We start from the raw sequence: 17,502 nt of genomic DNA on the forward strand, positions 1-17,502 counted from the left end.
ATCATCAAGAGATGGTTTCTCAGTGTATTTTATTTAATGTAGTAGACGCTTGTTTATAATTTACTTCGCACAGTGATCAAATATTAATACAATTGTAAATTTATAAAAAGAAAATGCGGTTCTGTACTCATCGATTGGAGCAGTACTCCTCCCGAGCACAGGTGGCAGTAAACCCGGAACGAGTCGTTTCCGAGGTCGGTGTTTAAATGGTCTTTGTGTTGGACCGAAGTCGCTTCTTAGAGTTTCCAAGAAGCTGCAGGACACAATGTTTGGCAGGTACGACCGCAATAAAAACACAGACTCCTACTCATTCACATACGCACACTCTTTCCCTCTCTTTCACACATGTGTCATTGTGGAGTTTGAGGCATAGGGTTGTTGTTTGCTCATATTTAGCCTTCGCTTCTGCAGCTTCCGGTGGCTGTTCACAGCCTACAGCTCGACAATTTCCCGAACACCACGGCACCACAACAGGCTGCACTGTTTGTTCTAGTCAATAATAACGTGTTGAAAATCATTGGTGTGTTAGTCTGGTAAAATTGTGTGTCCACAGTCTTAAGTGTAAATATCTCACGGTGATGTTGGACTAGCTACAAGCTAGTGAGCTAGCATAGCTAAGACAGAGCTGGCTGCTGCTGCTGCTGTTGTTGTTGTTGTTGTGAACAGACTCTGAAGTAGCCAGTGATGTATCCTGTCTGACAGTACAGCAGTGCATCATGGGTAACAGCTGTCACCCCGTTGTTTCACTTGCAGCAGCTCGGTCAGAAGCTGCTCGCTGTCTCTCTCTCTCTCTCTCTCTCTCTCTCTCTCTCTCTCTCTCTCTCTCTCTCACACACACACACACACACACACACACACACACACACACACACACACACACACAGTGATGTGTCCACCCTTTGCAGGTACGAGCCCAGCCAGCAGCACCTGGACTCACACTATGCTGCAGCCTCCTTCTGTGGCGTGGAGAGTGTTGACCTCATCACAACCCAGCCGCCCGTCCAATGGGAGCCCACCTACCAGACTCTTCCCAATGCCCTGCCCCTGTATGAGGATGCGCCCTACCTACCCTACCTGGATCAACAGTCAATCCAGCAGCAGCAGCAGCAGCATCAAGAGTCAGTCCAGCAGCAGCAGCATCACCAGCAGCACCAGCAGCACCAGCAGCAGCAGCAGCAGCAGCAGCAGTATCACCATCACTATCACCAGCAGCAGCAGCAGCACCATCACCAGGAGCAGCAGCAGGAAGCCTACCCCCAGCCTGCAGCGCCACCACCAGGTGAGAGGATGTCTTGTTCCTCTTCCTCCAAGGTGTGTGTGGTTGTTGTTGCATTTTTTTTTTTTATTGTTGCTGCTGTTAGACCAGTGTCTCCTGGCGGCCAGCTAGACTCAACCTGACAGCCACAGCTGAACCAATGAACGCTGTGAAGTCGGTTCATCAGGCAGGTTCTTCTGGTCTAGGCCAGAGAGATGGGGCTTGCAGAATATGGCCAATGGCTAGAGGTGGCAACAGTATTCGCATTCAATTAACAAGTATTCACAAGTTAAAGTACAGATGCTTTTGTGAAAGTAAACACTATGGTAAAAGTAAAAGCAGGTTCTGAAGTAACAAGTTTTTTTTTTTTTGATAATTTAAAATAACATTTAAAAAAAAGAAGAGAAAAGTGACAGAATCTGGACTGAACTGACCGGCGGTCAGAGGTCTTGATGAGTGTCTGGATCATTCTGAACAGCTTTGCTACTCATAGTACTATAGCGTTTTTTTTTTGTTTGTTTGTTTGTTTGTTTTTTACTGCAGTGCAACCAGACTGTAATCAGTAATAGTTCTGACCAGTGAGCCATTTTTGGATGTTGATACTTTTAATAACTATAACCAATGTTATTTTCACCATGTTTACATTTCTCTGTTCTGAAAATGTACTGAACAATGACCTCAGAGCCGAGGTACTCTGAAGTAATCTCCCATCTGTAAAATATGACAGACGTTGATGATGTGACTCTGCCTCAGATGGGACGCTGGTGAAGAAGAAGAGAGGCCGTCCTGTGAAGCAGCAGCAGCAGCAGGAGGAGGGGACTTCTCTGGAGGAACAGGCGGCCGCTGCTGCCAAGAAGGCCAAACGAGACTTGAACCGCTTCAATGGGATGAGTGTTGCCGAGGTGATGAGCCGCACACTGCCAGACGTCATCGCCCACAACCTGGACATCCTGATCGTGAGTCCGTTTCCAACCTGGAGCTCCTGGTCAGCAGTCGTGTTTCCACCCTTGACCTCTTGAGGTCAGTGGGCCGCTGTGTAATCCAGACCTCTGTGTGTCCTCAGATTGGGATCAACCCAGGACTGATGTCTGCCTACAAAGGTCACCACTACCCCAACCCTGGAAATCACTTCTGTAGGTGGAGATTCACCATCACCTCTCTTCACCCTCACCTTGCCAGGTGTTGATCTTCTCTCCTCCTCATCCCCCTCCTCCTCAGGGAAGTGTCTTTTCCTATCCGGCTTCACCCAGCAGCAGCTCAACTACTCTCATGACCAGGACCTTCCTCGGGACTACGGCATTGGCTTCACCAACATGGTAGAAAGGACCACACCGGGCAGCAAGGACCTGTCCAGGTAAGGGACCTCCCATCCAGGCCTGCTGCCTCCTGGCCAGAAAAAAACCTCTGTGACCTGTTTGTCTGTGTGTTAGCAAGGAGATCCGGGAGGGAGGGCACCATCTGCTGGACAAACTGCAGAAGTACAAGCCGCTCATCGCAGCGTTCAATGGGAAAGGTGACAACCTCCTCAATCCTCCTGCCCCCCACCACCACTGGACCACTGGACCACTGTTGACTGTGTGTGTGTGTGTGTGTGTGTGTGTGTGTGTGTGTCCAGGTATCTATGAGATCTTCTGCAAAGAGACATTTGGTGTGAAGGCCAAGAACCTGGAATTCGGCCTGCAGCCATACCGGATCCCTGAGACGGAGACGGTGAGTCCCGAAGAGGCGGTTCCTCAGAGGGCTAGGGGTGCAGTCATGATTTTCACCAACCCCCCCCTCCTTGCTGCAGGTGTGCTACCTGATGCCCTCCTCCAGCCCTCGCTGTGCCCAGTTCCCTCGGGCCCAGGACAAGGTCCACTTCTACCTCAAGCTGAAGGAGCTGCGGGACCAGCTGAAGGGGGCAGGACCCAGCAGGGACGTACAGGAGACGCACTACTCCTTTGACCTGCAGCTGGCTAAAGGTAACCACCGGAGGGGACACTGGCATGTCTACTCCATCGTTTCCATTGGACTTCTGATGACGCTGTGTGTTTCACAGAGGATGCCAAGAGGATGGCCATCAAGGAGGAGCAGGAGGACCCTGGCTACGAAGGCACCCCGGGGCCACACGGTGTCCCCTACTGAGGGGAGGCTGCCTGTTTCTGTACAGCTGGACCCACCGTCTCCACCCTGGTACCCAGTCCAGACCTCCTCAGCATCAGTCACGTGACCCCTACAGCTGGACTGATGTGAGAGAGAACCTGTGACTCTGTTACGACTCTCTACCTCTATTTATTGTATTTTTAATTGTATCCTTGGTTGTTGGATTTTTATCGAGAATAGACATGAAGTGAACTTCAGTGGTCCAGTGGAGTCATGAAAACCAGACCAGTAGAACTTCGCTCATCACTAGTGGTGAGAAGACTGAGAAGACCTGCCCACCCACCCTGTCTCAGGTGTCAGCCTGGTCCAGGTGTGGCACAGAGCTTCTGATTGGGGGGGTTGTGGAAAACGCATTCAGTGTGCTGCCCACTGGCTCAGAGCTCTTTGGCCACCCAGAAGGTGGATGGTGTTTTAACACCATGATTACCAGAACTTTAGCCTCCACCGTCAGCTGGTGATCATCAACCTCTGGCTTCTGGTCAGAGATTGATGATCATTCGTCAGTCATCTTTTCTTCTGTCTAAAGAAGAAGAGCTTGTCTGTCTTCAAGCTCTTCAGGATGCAGCTTCTCCACCCCATCACTTTGGTCCACCTCCTACTTGAGACTGGAGGTTGGTTCCCTTTGGTGTCGCCAAGGGATGATGGATTTTAGGTTTTCCTCCTCATTTTTTGTGCTTCATGTCTACCTGTGTTATTGATTGCATTTTATTTAATATTTTTTTTAATGATTTGTTCTGGATTTGTTTATTCTAAAGCACATTGTGGTCTTTGTCTGTGAAAGGTGCTATATGAATAAATAAATAAAACATTTTTTACTCACCGAAAACTGGCACTTGTGTTAACTAATTTCTATTCTACTGTAAAGAAGGCATCCACATATCTGTTCATCATGAAAGGAGAGCTGGATAAATGGACAGATATTCTGTTACTGTAATAACCTGTAATAAAAATCACAGGTTCATGGTTCTTATCAGTTTTACTCGTTTTTTCACCAGTGGCAGCTACGGTCTGTTTAAAAACTGTTGGTGGGGTTTAATAACTGTTTGAACGGGTTTAAATCCCCCGAGTCTCTTAGCCAATAGCGACACAGTCCGTTTAAAAGTCCAGCGGGTCATACCATTCCGACCCGCTGGGGGTGCAGTGGTGTCAGAGCCGGCTGGACGGACCGGGTTACCGTCAAACCGGCTCTTTAAACCGGGCATCTTGGCTGCTGGCCTCCTCTATTCACCTGCCTGAGAACCGACACACCAACTGAAGTTCTGACGGCCAGTCTCACATGCTCCCGTCTGCCACTTCCGCCCGGTCTGTGGGCTCTTCCGGTGTCGTAGCAGACCAGCCGTCATGTCTTTGTTGACTGTGCTGCTCGCCGCTACAGGGACCGACACACCGGGATGTTCCTGATATAACAGCTTCTCCTCCGCCGGAATCTCCCAGCGACCCGACCGACTGCTGGCAGCAGGTTCGACCGTAGTTTTAAACTGCTGTGAAATTCTGAACCTACTCCCTGCGACCGTCTCAGCCATCAGGACATCCGTCCCGGCTAGCTTAGCTTAGCGGCTAGCTGCTGCTGGGGGCTAACAGAGACGCTGGTCGGCTGAGCATCAAGTTAAATTTCATCGTCAAAAACAAATTCTAAAGCATTCACACACAGTCAGTGTCAAGACCGTTCAGACACGATGCTTGTGTGAAACAACCGCTGGCTCGTTTGCTTAGCAGCCACAGACAATAGCAGTGACTCCGTTTCATTCTCATTGTCTCATGACGTCACTTCACAGCCCTCTTAGCTCATTGTGTGTTCACGGTGTGTTTGTGTGACCGCGTGCATGTGTTCACGGTGTGTGTGTGTTCACCGTGTGGTCATCCTCTGTGGCAGAAGTGCGGAAGACCTTCAGCAGCTCTGACTCCACCCCCTCAGCCATCGTCCACTGGAGTCTCAGCAGCTGGAGATGGAGGAGAGGATGAACGGCTCTCTGCCTGGTGTCTCCCCAGAGTACCTCCACCAGTGGTGAGTCTTCCTCACCACTGCTGTGATGTCGCTGTTGCTGCCTGACGTCACTGTGTTTTCCAATCATGCTCCATGTTGTCCTCTCACTCTGTCACACCTGTGTGGGACCATCGAGTGTTGTCCTATTGTCTCAGCTGTTACATGTTTCAGGACATTTTTGACCAGAAACATTGTAACACTAGCTTAGTTAGTTTAGAGAATTATCTATGTTCAAAATTCACTGGTTGAAAAATTTCAGAAATTATCCAGTAGTTACTGATCTGGATCAGAGCGTGCTGGGCCAGAGGGGTGAACAGGAAGTGGATCTAAATGCGGGACTCTGTGTGTGTGTGTGTTTGTGTGTAGGGTCCAGTCAGCTCGGCAGTTCCAGGCCTTGCAGGCCCAGCACCTGGCCCTCCACCCTCAGCAGCCGGAGGCCCTGTTGGCTCAGCCCCCTCACCTGTCTCAGCCAGGAGCCGCCATGGATCCCCAGGAACCTGCAGGTGCACCAGCTAAAGGTACCTTCTCCTCCATTGCCCATGCTCTTTGTTAGAACCTCTGTAAACCAACCAGGACCAGACGCCTGGAGGTGGAGCTGCAGGTGAAGTGGATGAGTAGATATTCTCCAGTCAGCAGAACCTCCTCAGTCCCTGGGACTCTGGTCTCCTCTCTCACTGCAAGCCCCACATGTCCCTCCCTTCTGTCAGCCATGTTCTGGTGCCCCCTAGAGGTACCCCACACTGTGAAGACCATGACTCTGTCCCCAACTCTCTGAAGACCAGTCTGCAGATGGTGCTGGTGCCAAGTCCTACTGTGGCCCTGCATCTGCACTGGATCAATTTGGGTGGAGACGGTCAGTGAGAAGCCTTGAGCATGATTAACCGGAGACGGATCCTTCTCTTGCAGCTCCAGCCAAGAAGAGAGGCCGTTCAGCTCAGCCTAAGGAGCCCAAGGAACCCAAACCTCCTAAAGTTCCCAAACCTCCCAAGCCTCCAAAAGCTCCTAAAGCTCCTAAGGAGCCCAAAGCAGCCAAGGAGCCCAAAGCACCCAAAGGCAAACCCGGGCCAAAACCCAAGAAGGGCAGCGAGAAGCCTGCAGATGGCGACCAGGAACAGGTTGACGAGAACCCCAAGAAGGTGAGGAGGAAGGTGGACCGCTTCAAGGGCATGTCTGAGGAGGAGGTGATGAAGAAGACTCTCCCGGACCTGCTGGACTACAACCTGGACTACGTGATTGTGAGCGTCCTCTGACAGTCCTCCAGGAAGTCCACCTCAGCAGATCACACTGACATTCTGTTGCTTTCCTTGCAGATCGGAATCAACCCTGGACTGATGGCTGCCTATATTGGACGCTGGTTCCCGGGTCCTGGAAACCACTTCTGTAAGTCACTCTTCAGCCACCAGCAGGACGTAGAGCTGCAGGCGTCCCGGGCTCACCTGGGTTCTTCTCTTCCAGGGAAGTGTCTGTTCCTGTCGGGCTTCACCGAGGAGCAGCTCAACCACATGCACGACACCGTGCTGCCCACCAAGTACAAGATGGGCTTCACCAACATGGTGGCCCGGGCCACGCCAGGCAGCAAGGACCTGTCCACGTAGGAGGCCACACCCACTGAACCCCCAGGGCAGGTGGAGGTCAACATCTCTGATGGTTGTCTGTCTTCTCCTCTGCAGCAAAGAGCTGAGGGAAGGAGGGAAAATCCTGGTAGAAAAGCTGAAGAAGTTCCGCCCGCTGATCGCCGTCTTCAACGGAAAGTGTAAGTGATCTTTTCCAGCCCCTCTGGTAGGGCTCGGCCCCCATTTAGGGCCTGCTGCGCCCCCAGACTCACACTGACATTCTCCCCCTTGGTCCTCCAGGTATCTACGAGATGTTCTGCAGGGAGCTGTTTGGTAAAAAACCCAAGAAGCTGGATTTCGGTCTGCAGCCGCACAAGATTGAAGACTGTGACGTGGTGAGTGGCGCCCCCTGCTGGCTGTCAGTAGTCTGACCATCACCCTGTACCTGGCTGACGGGCCTCTCTAACACCTCCTGCAGGCTCTCTACCTGATGCCCTCCTCCAGCGCCCGCTGCGCCCAGTTCCCTCGGGCCCAGGACAAGGTCCACTTCTACATCAAGCTGCGGGAGCTGCGGGACCAGCTGAAGGGCAAGGCCAGCAGCAGGGTCGGAGACATCCAGGAGGTGGCGTATACCTTCGACCTGAAGCTGGCCAAGGGTGAGTCACCATTGCACCTGGAGGAGGACCTGTGGTGGTTGCTTGGTGGGTGGACACCGTGGTGACGAGGAGAACTTGTGGTCCATAGAGGATGCCAAGCGGATGGCCATCAAAGAGGAGCAGTACGACCCCGGCTACGAGGACGCCTACGGAGGAGAGTACGCCCAGGGAGGAGGAGCGGAGCCTAACCAGACCAGCAACGGACACTGTGCCTTCTCCTCAGGTAAGGTCCTGCCCCCTCCAGCGTCCCTAGGGCCAGCTGGTCCAGAGAGGCGTCCTCTCAGCTGTGTCTCTGTTCCTCAGAAGGAGCTCCAGGCTCCGCCCCCTCTTCCCAGCCAGAGGACGGCCAGGTCCCGGACGGCGGCTGGATGACTCAGTCCTTCGCCGACCAGATCCCAGACATCGCAGGAGGCGGCGGAGGGGGGCAGACCCAGGACAGCGGCTAAGTTTTGCCCTCCCATTGCTGGACCTCCCGGACCACCTGGAGGTCTAGGGCCTTCTGGACCTCGAGGACCACCTGGACCTCCACAACCTCCAGGACCCCCTGGACCACCTAGACCTCCAGGACCTCTTGCCTCCTAGCAAGTCAATCAGGGACTGACAGGTCTGATGTGGCGGTGACACACAACTGTAACTCTGGTCACCAAGGCGGTGCTAAAGGTCACATGATGACACCAAGGCGGTGCTAAAGGTCACATGATCACCTCAGAGACGGGTTTCTCCGGCCTGTCAGCTTTTATTTAGTCGGAGTATTTTTAGACACGTAGATCAATGAGCTGTATGTTTGTGAGCATGTTGTGAAAATGTTTCTCATTAAAATGTCCTGCTGAGGATTTTTTTTACACCTGCTCAGCTGTCACTCATTTGCATTGCTGAAGAGCAAAGCATGACGAAAAAAACTCATGCAGCAGCAAGGCCTGGCTGCTGGCCACCGAGCACGCCTCAGTGTCACATGAGGCGTCGACGTGATTCAACCGCGTTCCATTTTCCTGTTCAGATAGGAAGTGCCTCTCTGGGACTTTGCGTCACAATGTTCTCATTTCCTCCTTGACCTCCGGGGGTGAAGAGGGCGTGGCCTGGGCCTGGTCCTGTTGCTGAAGGCCACAAACCAAATCATCTTCATCATCATCACCATTAACATCATCATTAATACCATCTTCATAATCTATATCATCACCATAATCATCTTCACCATCCGTGGTCACATGACTCACCTGCAAATCTGTGTCAGGCTCTGCCCTGTCGCTAGTCTGGCTGCTGCCTCTGCCCCTGATGACATCACACTGTCACAGGGAGGAGAGACAGATTACATCACTCAGTCAGGTGACCTCAGTGTGGATGACATCACAGCCTGATGCTGCTCTCACCTGGTGAGAAGGAGTCCCAGTCTGAGGGGCAGCATGAGGAGTACCAGCAGGGGGCGCAGCAGTAGCAGCAGCAGCAGCAGCAGGGTGGGAAGGGTGGCGGTGTCCTCCTGGGCAGCCCTGCAGGCCTCACACAGCACTGAGACACACACAAACACACACACACAGATGGAGGCATCAACTGATTGGTGATGTTCTGGAGGTCTAAGGGTCACCTGACCCTGTCTTTGGATCCGCCCCCTCACCTGTCCTGAAGCTGAGTGGCAGCTTCTGGATGACCTTGGGGTCCATCCAGCTGTGATCTTCTCCTTGAGGCTCCAGTCCAGCCTGGCAGCACGGCACCCAGGCTATGCTGGGAGGAAGACCTTGCCTCCTGAGCAGACCTGAGACAAACAATTGTCTAAGGACCTGGGCCACACCCCTGGGGGGGGAGGAAGGGGGAGGAGAGAAATGGGGAGGAGCTGCTCACCTCGCTCCAACAGGAAGTGGAGAGCATCCGTGTATCCGCTGTGACAGATCTCAGCCAGCATCTGGGAAGGGACGATAGGGAAAACACACAACACTAAAGCTGACCCTCACCAGCTACAGTTGCCCAAACTCTCATTCTGAGACCGGGACTAGCTGCTTTAGCTAACCCTGATCCGAACCAGCTGTGTTAGCTAACATTAACTAGCTGCCTTAGCTGGCTACAGTAGTTAACCCTGACCAGGACGGGTTCCCACCTCGAGTCTCGGAGGCAGGAAGGACGTGCAGATCCGGTGGACATTTCTGGTGGTGACCTTGATGCTCACGTTCCCATAGTGCACCTGGAGTGGGCAGAACGTTCCCTCCCGGGGACAGACGTCGCTCTCCCCTGCGAACGGCGCCATGGTGATGGTGTTCCTCAGCTCTGACAGTGGCATGTTGTTGCTCAGAGCTCCGTCCACGTAGAGCTGAGAGACAGTGAAGGTCATGACGTCTCGCAGAGCAGGTTGAGAAACTGCGAGCAGTCTGAAGAAACTGTTCCTCCTGTTGCACTATTTAGAAGTGACGCTAATGCTGCAGCTGATCACGATTCGTTGTTCCATAAATTTACTTTTTATGGCTTGTAGAGCCATTTTAAACCCTACAGGTTATATACAGTATCAGCTGCTGCGGCTCCTCCTACAGGAAGCGAGGCTCACCACTCCGCGGTAGGACGGGGCGGTGAAGCCGCAGTAGACCGGGAAGAAGCAGCTGCACAGGAGGACCTGCACACACACAGGAGGGAAGGTCGATCAGCCTCCACAACCTCCAGACAGAAGTGAATCACAGCTGAATCACAGTTGAATCAAATGAGTCACAGCTGAATCTCAGCTGAATAAACTGAGTTACAAGTGAATCACAGCTGAATCCTACTGGAATAGACCCAGTCAGCACCTGGACCAGTTCGTCCCGGTTGTGGAAGTGGGTCACCAGAAGGTTCTTGCCGTCGGCCAGTCTCGTGAGGGACACACACAGCCTCCCGGAGGCCTTCAGGTGGGCGTCGGCTGGCAGCTTCTCCAGCAGGATGTCCCGCACGCAGTGCAGCAGGTTGAAAGTAGGGTGGAACACCCCTAGGAGGTGCCTCTGGGCCCCCCGGGCCAGCGCCAGAACTTCAGCACAAAACTGTTCTGAGGAGGAGATGACAACCATGTGAGCTGGTGGTGTTGCAGTGAGGAGACCTTTGGTGGTCCTGGTTCTTGGTCCGGTTCTGATCGTCGTGCGTCACCATGGGAACTCACTCGCCAAGTTTCTAACTCATCCCATAAATGCCCCACCCACTGGCCAATCAGCTGTTTGGATAAAAACGGCTTGACAGATCAGAATTATCCCGGACCGACCCGGTTCACGGGAGGTTCTGAGTTCTCATATTAAACCTGCAAAATCCTGGATCTGGATTATGTGACTGGCAGGAGCCTCATGTCTCATTCGGTCTGCACAGGTTCTACCACTATTCTTCTGTCGGGGAGAAAAACAGTGATAAGAAATTATAAGAATTAAAAAACAGCATTCACACTGAGGATCCTGATTGGCCTCTGGTCTAGGGTGTGAGTCAGCCAACACTGGACCAATGAAGCCACCTGGTGCAAAGTTCAGGTCAAGGACTGAGTGCTGCAGTTATCTCACTGTTTTCAGTGTTACGCAGACAGTAGTAATTCTGAACTTCCTGTAACCTCGGTGTAAACTCGGACTGTTTACTCCAACGGAATAACCCCCCCCCCCCCTCCCCCAGGCCCCTGCAGGTCACATGACTCAACCACAACATCAACAACACCAGGTTCGAACTGTCTGAACTCACTGGGATGATACATCAACACCAGAGATCAGACTGAGCATGCTCAGAAGAGCCAGAAATATCCAGTGCTGACAAGCTGTGTTGTTGATGTGTGATTGAATGAGTAAGTGAGTGAATGTGTGACAGTGTATGTGTGTGAGTGAGTGTGTGGGTGTGTACCGATGGGGATCCCTACGGCAAGTGCGGCCGCCACCAGACAGCCTGAGGAGGCTCCGCCCACCCTGGAGGCTCCGTGGACCAGCTGGGGGGTGTGGTCCAGGAAGCAGCGCAGCACCCCCAGGTGGTAGACGCTCCTGAAGCCACAGCCGGCCATCGACAGGTTCCAGCCGCCGAGCAGGCGCTCCGACATGTCCATCAGCAGTAGAGGCCACCTGACTGTTCCTTGCCTCTCTCAGTCTGACACTAGCTCACCCGCGCTGCTGGCTGAGGGAGGTAGCCTCGGCACGCGGTGCTCAGGTCATGTGACCGTCTCCATGGCGACGGCGGAGACCCGGGGGCCCTCACGCTGTTTACTGCGTCTGTGTTCATGGTGCAGCGGGAGAGAGGTCCAAAGGTCAGTAGGATAAGAAGTTAAGGCCTCCCTAAAGGAAGTGCTCACCTTCCTCCAGGAAGTAATAGCCTCCCTATTGAATGTGGTCACCTTTGGATGTGTTGTGTTGTGGTGGTGTTGACAGTAGCAGAAACACTCTCCAGTATCTTAAATATCTTTATTATTTATTCTGTTCATCTTTCATCATTTCTCCTGATCCCACCCACTGCTCGCTGCAAGGCCCTGCCCCCACTAAGTCCATCCCCGAGGCAGAGCCGTAGGTGGGCGTGGCCGGCGGAGTGAGAGACACAAATTCTGGCTGTGTGTCTGCGTCCCAGGAGAAGGTGAGGATGGAAGTGGGCGTGGCCTCCGGGCTGGGCGGAAGGTCATGTGACATCCAAAGGTGGAGACCTGCCGGCAGGCTGGAGCTCCGACGCAGTGGCGTGACCCTGAACACGACACACAGCGGTGATGTCACGGTTACAGAGGCAGAGGGAGGCGGGGCCACAGGTGGCCTCCTACCTGTCCAGGTCCTGGTCCTGGTCCTGGTCCGTCATCGCCTGCCTATACAGGTCTCCAGCCAGGCTGGATAACCAGCTTAGGTCACGAGGAACGTCCGGGATCCAGTGGATCAGCCTGTAGGGGGAAAGACTTAGCTGGATCAGGTCCAGTTTGGTTCTGACTGGTTGCCATTAGCTGGACCCTGGAGCCCCAGGTGTTTCAGCTCAGAGCTCGAGCACCAGACAACACCTACGGGCTAATACTACATTAAAAAATAAAATAACAACAATAAACCAATTAGGTAACAATAATAAAGAGTTTGACACCTATTCTCTAGCTGGTTCCGACAGGTTCCAAGTAGTTTTGGCAGGCCCTACCCGGTATCAGCAGGTTCTAACTAGTTCTGACTGCTTCTACCCTGCTGTATCTGGTCCTCACCTCTGGGCCAGGCTGTAAGCGGACCTGACTGGCTTCAGTGACGACAGGTGCAGACGGGACGTCATGTTCGTCGGCAGGAAGTTGGTCATGTTGGAAAGCAGACCTCCAGGGCTGTGGCTCCCTCTGCAGGCCTCATCAAGCACTGACACACACACATACACACACACACACACACACACACACACACACACACACACACACACACACACACAGTCAGTCAGTCAGTCAGTCAGTCAGTCTCTCCAGACTATGGGGACTTGGAGTCCTCACCCTTCCTGATGGGGGCTGGAAGAGCCTCCAAGAGTGGTGGATGGAGGTCACTGCCCACTGTCCCAGCCGCCTGCCTTTCGCTCTTCTCATTGGTCGTCTGATCAGTCTCAGCTGATTTGTCGGAGAAGGTTTCCAGACCGCAGTGAGGACCCTCACCGGAGATGAGACCTGTGATTGGATGTGTTGGTGAAGATGCTGCTGAAGGTCTGGAAGGTGTCAACAGTCCTGGAGCTTCTTACTGTTCTCCTGCAGGAAGCGCAGGGCATCACGGTAGCCGTTGGCACAGATTTCAGCCATGGCCTGGAGACAAAGCAGGACCGGCCAGCAGAGGGCAGACAGAAGACAAGACATTTTACTAACAGGAAGGAAACAACAAGTACCAGAAGAACGAGAGACCAATCACAGGTCTCAGTCAGGTCATCACTGCCTAAGCAGAACAAGGCTCTTTTTTAAATTGGTTTGATTGTTTTTATTGGCTCCTCCAGTGAAACACAGAGAAAATAGTTCCTGCAGACCAGGTGGGTCAGTGGCTGGTTTAACTGTATCCAACTATCCAACTGGTTCTAGCAGGTTCTAACTGGTTTAACCAGGGCCCTACTGGTTCTACCCAGTTCTGACAGGTTCCTAGTCTTCTTAGAGGACCATGTTGAGACACACACACACACACACACACACACACACACACACACACACACACACAGCCTGGTTCTGCCCTCACCTCAGGCCCAGGGGGGAAGAAGGTGCTGGTCACACGGTACATGTTCTGGGCGTTGACCTGGATGCTGACGTTTTTGAAGTGCACAGCATGGAAGCTGAGGCCGCTCCCCAGAGGGCAAAGGTCACTCTCGCCGGCGTAAGGCGAGATGGTGATGGTGTTGTTCAGGTGACAGCGAGGCAGGTTGTCGGTGGCGGCGCCGTCCACGTAGCGCTGGGAGGAAGTTCAGGGCCAGAGGTGAGGAGGCGGTGCCCTCACTCTCTCCATCTCTCTCTCGCTTTATTTGATGATCATGTGACCCAAAGACTCACCACACCGCGGTACTTGGGTGGAACAATGCCGCAGTAGAAGGGGACAAAGCAGCTGCAGATGAGTGCCTGCAGTGGGCGACAGACATTAGTGTGAGGAATTCTGCAGTGTTGCTAACTTAGCCACTTTGTTGCTACATTTAGTAGCTATTCGGAATCCGCGAGTGACTCGAGACAAATCTAGACAACCGTGAAAATTTTTTATGCTGCACTTGGAGACTTTTGACGACTCGGATGTGAAACCATGTGTCACAAAATCTGACTGTGATGGGTGTAATGTTCCCAATGTTTTGGTTCAGATGGTGACTTTGTTCTTATTGACTATGGTTCTGGTACTTCACGTGGTATTTCGACTGTCACTAGTTGTTGTCGGCTCCAAGTGGACCATACGGTCATAGGTCAAGGTTAAAAACCAAAACACATTTAAGACACATAACACAATGACATGTGCATGACTTATTATGCGCAGGAGACAGCCGTGGAGTAGGCAACACTGCAACTCTCAGACAAAACAGCAGACGTCATGAGGAAGATCACGACCACATCCCAGGATTAAGGGAGCAGCATCTTCATGCCACGCCCCCTACATGACCGTTAACCCACTGCTTGATAAGGTGCCGTGCAGGCAGCAGATAAGGATCCAGCTGCCGGTGGACTCCGTACCTCGACCAGCTCCTCTCTATTGAGGAACTCGGACACCAGGACGTTCCTTCCGGTGGAGACCCTGGTCAGGGACACGCCAAGTCTGTCGGACACGCGCCGGTGTGCGTCGTCCGGCAGGCGATTGATCAGCGAGTCTCGGACCAGCTGCAGCAGGTCGAAGGACGGATGCAGCGGCCCCAGGCGGTTGTGGCGAGCCTGGCGGGCCATCAGCAACAGGTCTGCACAACACTGGTCTGCACGAAGACACACAAACAGCGGTTACGCTTACAAAACTCCAGCGGACCCCCGGGTCAGCGGGGGGGGGGCTCACCCAGAGGGACTCCCGCTGTGAGCATCGCGGCGGTCAGCGCTCCGGCCGAAGCTCCGTAAATTCTACGGGCGCCGTGGATGAGGCGCGGGAAGCGCTCCAGGACGCACGCAGTCGCGCCGACATAGTAGATCCCCATGAAGCCGCATCCTGCGAACGAGATGCTCCACGGCTGCTGCAGGTCCAACATCTCCAGCACCGCACTGGAGGCTCCACACCTGCACACATGGTCCAAAGGTAGGGGAGGAGCGCCGAGCGCCGCGCCATTGGCTCGGCGAGACATGTGACTTGGGGGGCCCGCCCACTAGGAAAGTTTTCTTCAGTCGGTGGTTGAGCGGTTCCGCCCACACTCACTCTGCTGAGATGGCGGTACCGGTGGTGGATTTCAGCGCCTGCGGCCTGCAGAGAGCGGACGTCGACGTGGAGGATATGCGCAGTGCGGCCAGGGAGCTGCACACGGCCTTCACGCAGGTCGGCCTGGTGTTCCTGCAGAACAGCGGGATCAGCCCGAAGGAGGTGAGGAGGAGGAGGTGGAGCAGCAGGAGGAAAAGAACCACAGCCCCGGGCCAGGACTCAACTCAGAGTGTATGTGTGTGTGTGTGTGTGTGTGTGTGTGTGTGTGTGTGTGTGTGTGTGTGCGCAGGTCAGCAGGGTTCTGGATTCGAGTCAGAGGTTCTTCCAGCTGCCGGGGAAGGAGAAGCAGGTCTTCAGCAGGAGCAGCTTTCCCAACCCCAACCACGGCTGGGTGTCGAAGGAGTCAGAGAGGTAGGTCCTTGTTGTTGTTGTTGTTGTGTAACAACCTGCAGGAGTTGGAACGACTTTTGTGGAAGTCCCATAACTTAAAGTTTTTACATGATTTTTTTTTTTTTTTTTACCTCTAGTAGGGTTCACGTTCCTTCAGAACAGCGCTTTTACAGTTCAGGCCTACAGAGTTTAATCAGTGGTTCAGAGTGGACTTGTCAGGGCTCACACACACACATACACACATACGGCACAACACTAACTCTGAGTGTTTCAGTCTGAATCCAGAACGTCCTGCGGACCTGAAGGAGGCCTTCAATGTGTCCTCGCTGGACCCACACATAGTAAGACACGCAGACACACACACAGTCATAGCTAATCTTTGGCGGATCACGTCATTGATCAGAGCAGCACTAGGAGGTGGAGGAATCCAGTTTGTTGATTGGTCAGCTGTGTCCAGTCTAACTGGGTCATAGTGTGTTGACCAGTTTTCACCCCCTCCTCCACCTCCCCCACCACCCCAGAGGTGGCCATCAGGTCCTCTGTGCGACTTTCAGGAGATCCAGACCTCCTTCTTCCTGCGCTGCAAGGAGCTCAGTCTGAGGGTCCTCAAAGTCATGGCCCTCAGCTTGGACCTGGACCCTGAGGTCTTCCTCGGCGCCCACCGGCTCATCGGAAGTATGTGGCCCGTCACTGCTCCCGTGTCTCCCCCCGTCTCTGATGATGTCATGTGACTCGACTCCCTCCCCAGCCCAGCAGAACGGCAGCACACTGCGCTCCTTGTTCTACGGGCCGGTGAGGAGGGAGGAGGTGCGGGAGAACCAGCTGCGCTGTGGAGAACATTCCGACTATGGCAGCATCACGCTGCTGTTCCAAGGCTCCGAGGGGCTGCAGGTACCTCCTCTTCCTCCTCCTTCTTTATGTGGAGGCCCCGCCCCCTCAGCTGCCACTCAACCCGCTGCTGCCTACAGGTGCTGAGCCGCTCCGGCAGCTACCTGGACGTTCCACTGGTCCCTGGAGCCGTGCTGGTCAATATCGCCGACCTGATGCAGCGCTGGACCAGCGACTGCTTCGTCTCCGCGGTGAGTGGGTGTGGTCTCGTCCTCAGGGGGGGGGCGGATACATGGGATGGGGCCTCACATCCTCTCCTCATCAGCTCCACAGGGTTCTACTGCCCCCTGCTGGAGACTGCAGCACCCGCCAGTCTCTGGCCTTCTTCGTGCAGCCGGACGACGACGCTGTGATTCGCTGCTGTGACGGTTCTGACAAGTATCCTCCGGTGTCTTCGGGTCTCTACTTGCAGAAGCGCCTCCAAGCGGCGGACAAGTCCATCCAGCAGCAAGCAGGTGCTTCTGACGACCAGAGCAGAGAATCTAGTGGAGGCAAACTGTGAGAGTTGACGCTTGTGTTCCACTGCATGTGTTCTTGCAGACTTGCAGTGAGTTGAGGATCCTGAAGAAGACTCCTTGACCTTCAACTGACCTCACCCCTAAGACCAGAAGTAGAGCGCTGATCTCCCCCAGGATCTGAGTCCCGGCAATGTGTTCAACTGCAGAATTACAACAGTTGTGTGCAATTCTTTACATGTGAAGTAAAATGATCAAAGAAATAAACTAGTGGGACAATCTGTGATCAGCTGCTTCACTGAACTGAACTTGACATCTAGAACAATCAGACCAGTTGCAGGCTTCCAGCTTCTCCTCCCAGAAAACACACTCAGTTCCATATTCAGAGTTTACTGGAAGAAAACAAAATTCCTTTTGGTTGGATATTTAAGGTT

The 17,502-nt window shown here is 53.5% G+C and overlaps 5 protein-coding genes across 7 annotated transcripts; 3 read left to right on the forward strand and 2 right to left on the reverse strand.

Moving 5' to 3' along the window:
• The first annotated feature begins 124 nt into the window (after positions 1-124).
• On the forward strand, positions 125-4,223 carry tdg.2 (thymine DNA glycosylase, tandem duplicate 2). The gene is made up of 9 exons (XM_076028894.1): positions 125-276; positions 906-1,279; positions 2,009-2,211; positions 2,319-2,388; positions 2,474-2,609; positions 2,686-2,768; positions 2,871-2,965; positions 3,045-3,216; positions 3,294-4,223. The coding sequence occupies exons 1-9, from the start codon at positions 266-268 to the stop codon at positions 3,377-3,379; spliced, it is 1,230 nt and encodes a 409-aa protein (XP_075885009.1). The 5' UTR covers positions 125-265; the 3' UTR covers positions 3,380-4,223.
• Positions 4,224-4,553: 330 nt separating this feature from the next.
• On the forward strand, positions 4,554-8,432 carry tdg.1 (thymine DNA glycosylase, tandem duplicate 1). 3 transcript variants are annotated; one of them, XM_076028893.1, is made up of 11 exons: positions 4,554-4,855; positions 5,278-5,402; positions 5,748-5,899; positions 6,288-6,616; positions 6,692-6,761; positions 6,837-6,972; positions 7,052-7,134; positions 7,235-7,329; positions 7,413-7,590; positions 7,679-7,813; positions 7,897-8,432. In XM_076028893.1, exons 2-11 carry the CDS (start codon positions 5,344-5,346, stop codon positions 8,034-8,036), a joined length of 1,377 nt encoding a protein of 458 aa, XP_075885008.1. In that variant the 5' UTR covers positions 4,554-4,855; positions 5,278-5,343; the 3' UTR covers positions 8,037-8,432. The 3 variants fall into 3 exon arrangements, with proteins under 3 accessions (XP_075885008.1, XP_075885007.1, XP_075885006.1); XM_076028892.1 differs by having other exon boundaries at positions 4,556-4,856; positions 5,282-5,402; positions 7,894-8,432; XM_076028891.1 differs by having other exon boundaries at positions 4,556-4,855; positions 7,894-8,432.
• Positions 8,433-8,808: 376 nt separating this feature from the next.
• Positions 8,809-11,803, reverse strand: LOC142890096 (patatin-like phospholipase domain-containing protein 2). Its single transcript, XM_076028898.1, has 7 exons — positions 11,410-11,803; positions 10,353-10,585; positions 10,118-10,183; positions 9,677-9,886; positions 9,424-9,484; positions 9,200-9,337; positions 8,809-9,093 (listed from the first exon to the last, which is right to left on the reverse strand). Exons 1-7 carry the CDS (start codon positions 11,603-11,605, stop codon positions 8,954-8,956), a joined length of 1,044 nt encoding a protein of 347 aa, XP_075885013.1. The 5' UTR covers positions 11,606-11,803; the 3' UTR covers positions 8,809-8,953.
• A 140-nt stretch (positions 11,804-11,943) lies between these two features.
• Positions 11,944-15,264, reverse strand: LOC142890090 (patatin-like phospholipase domain-containing protein 2). The gene is made up of 9 exons (XM_076028889.1): positions 14,985-15,264; positions 14,675-14,907; positions 14,015-14,080; positions 13,707-13,916; positions 13,228-13,288; positions 12,989-13,156; positions 12,719-12,860; positions 12,302-12,415; positions 11,944-12,228 (listed from the first exon to the last, which is right to left on the reverse strand). The coding sequence occupies exons 1-9, from the start codon at positions 15,262-15,264 to the stop codon at positions 11,961-11,963; spliced, it is 1,542 nt and encodes a 513-aa protein (XP_075885004.1). The 3' UTR covers positions 11,944-11,960.
• An 80-nt stretch (positions 15,265-15,344) lies between these two features.
• Positions 15,345-17,349, forward strand: LOC142890097 (uncharacterized). The gene is made up of 8 exons (XM_076028899.1): positions 15,345-15,497; positions 15,625-15,746; positions 16,000-16,066; positions 16,247-16,400; positions 16,474-16,616; positions 16,694-16,804; positions 16,879-17,068; positions 17,154-17,349. Exons 1-8 carry the CDS (start codon positions 15,345-15,347, stop codon positions 17,162-17,164), a joined length of 951 nt encoding a protein of 316 aa, XP_075885014.1. The 3' UTR covers positions 17,165-17,349.
• The last annotated feature ends 153 nt before the right edge of the window (positions 17,350-17,502 follow it).

Source organism: Nelusetta ayraudi, unplaced genomic scaffold, assembly GCF_046127955.1.
Source record: "Nelusetta ayraudi isolate G7.1 ecotype Tasmania unplaced genomic scaffold, CSIRO-AGI_Nayr_v1 ptg000026l, whole genome shotgun sequence".
NCBI lineage: Eukaryota > Metazoa > Chordata > Actinopteri > Tetraodontiformes > Monacanthidae > Nelusetta > Nelusetta ayraudi.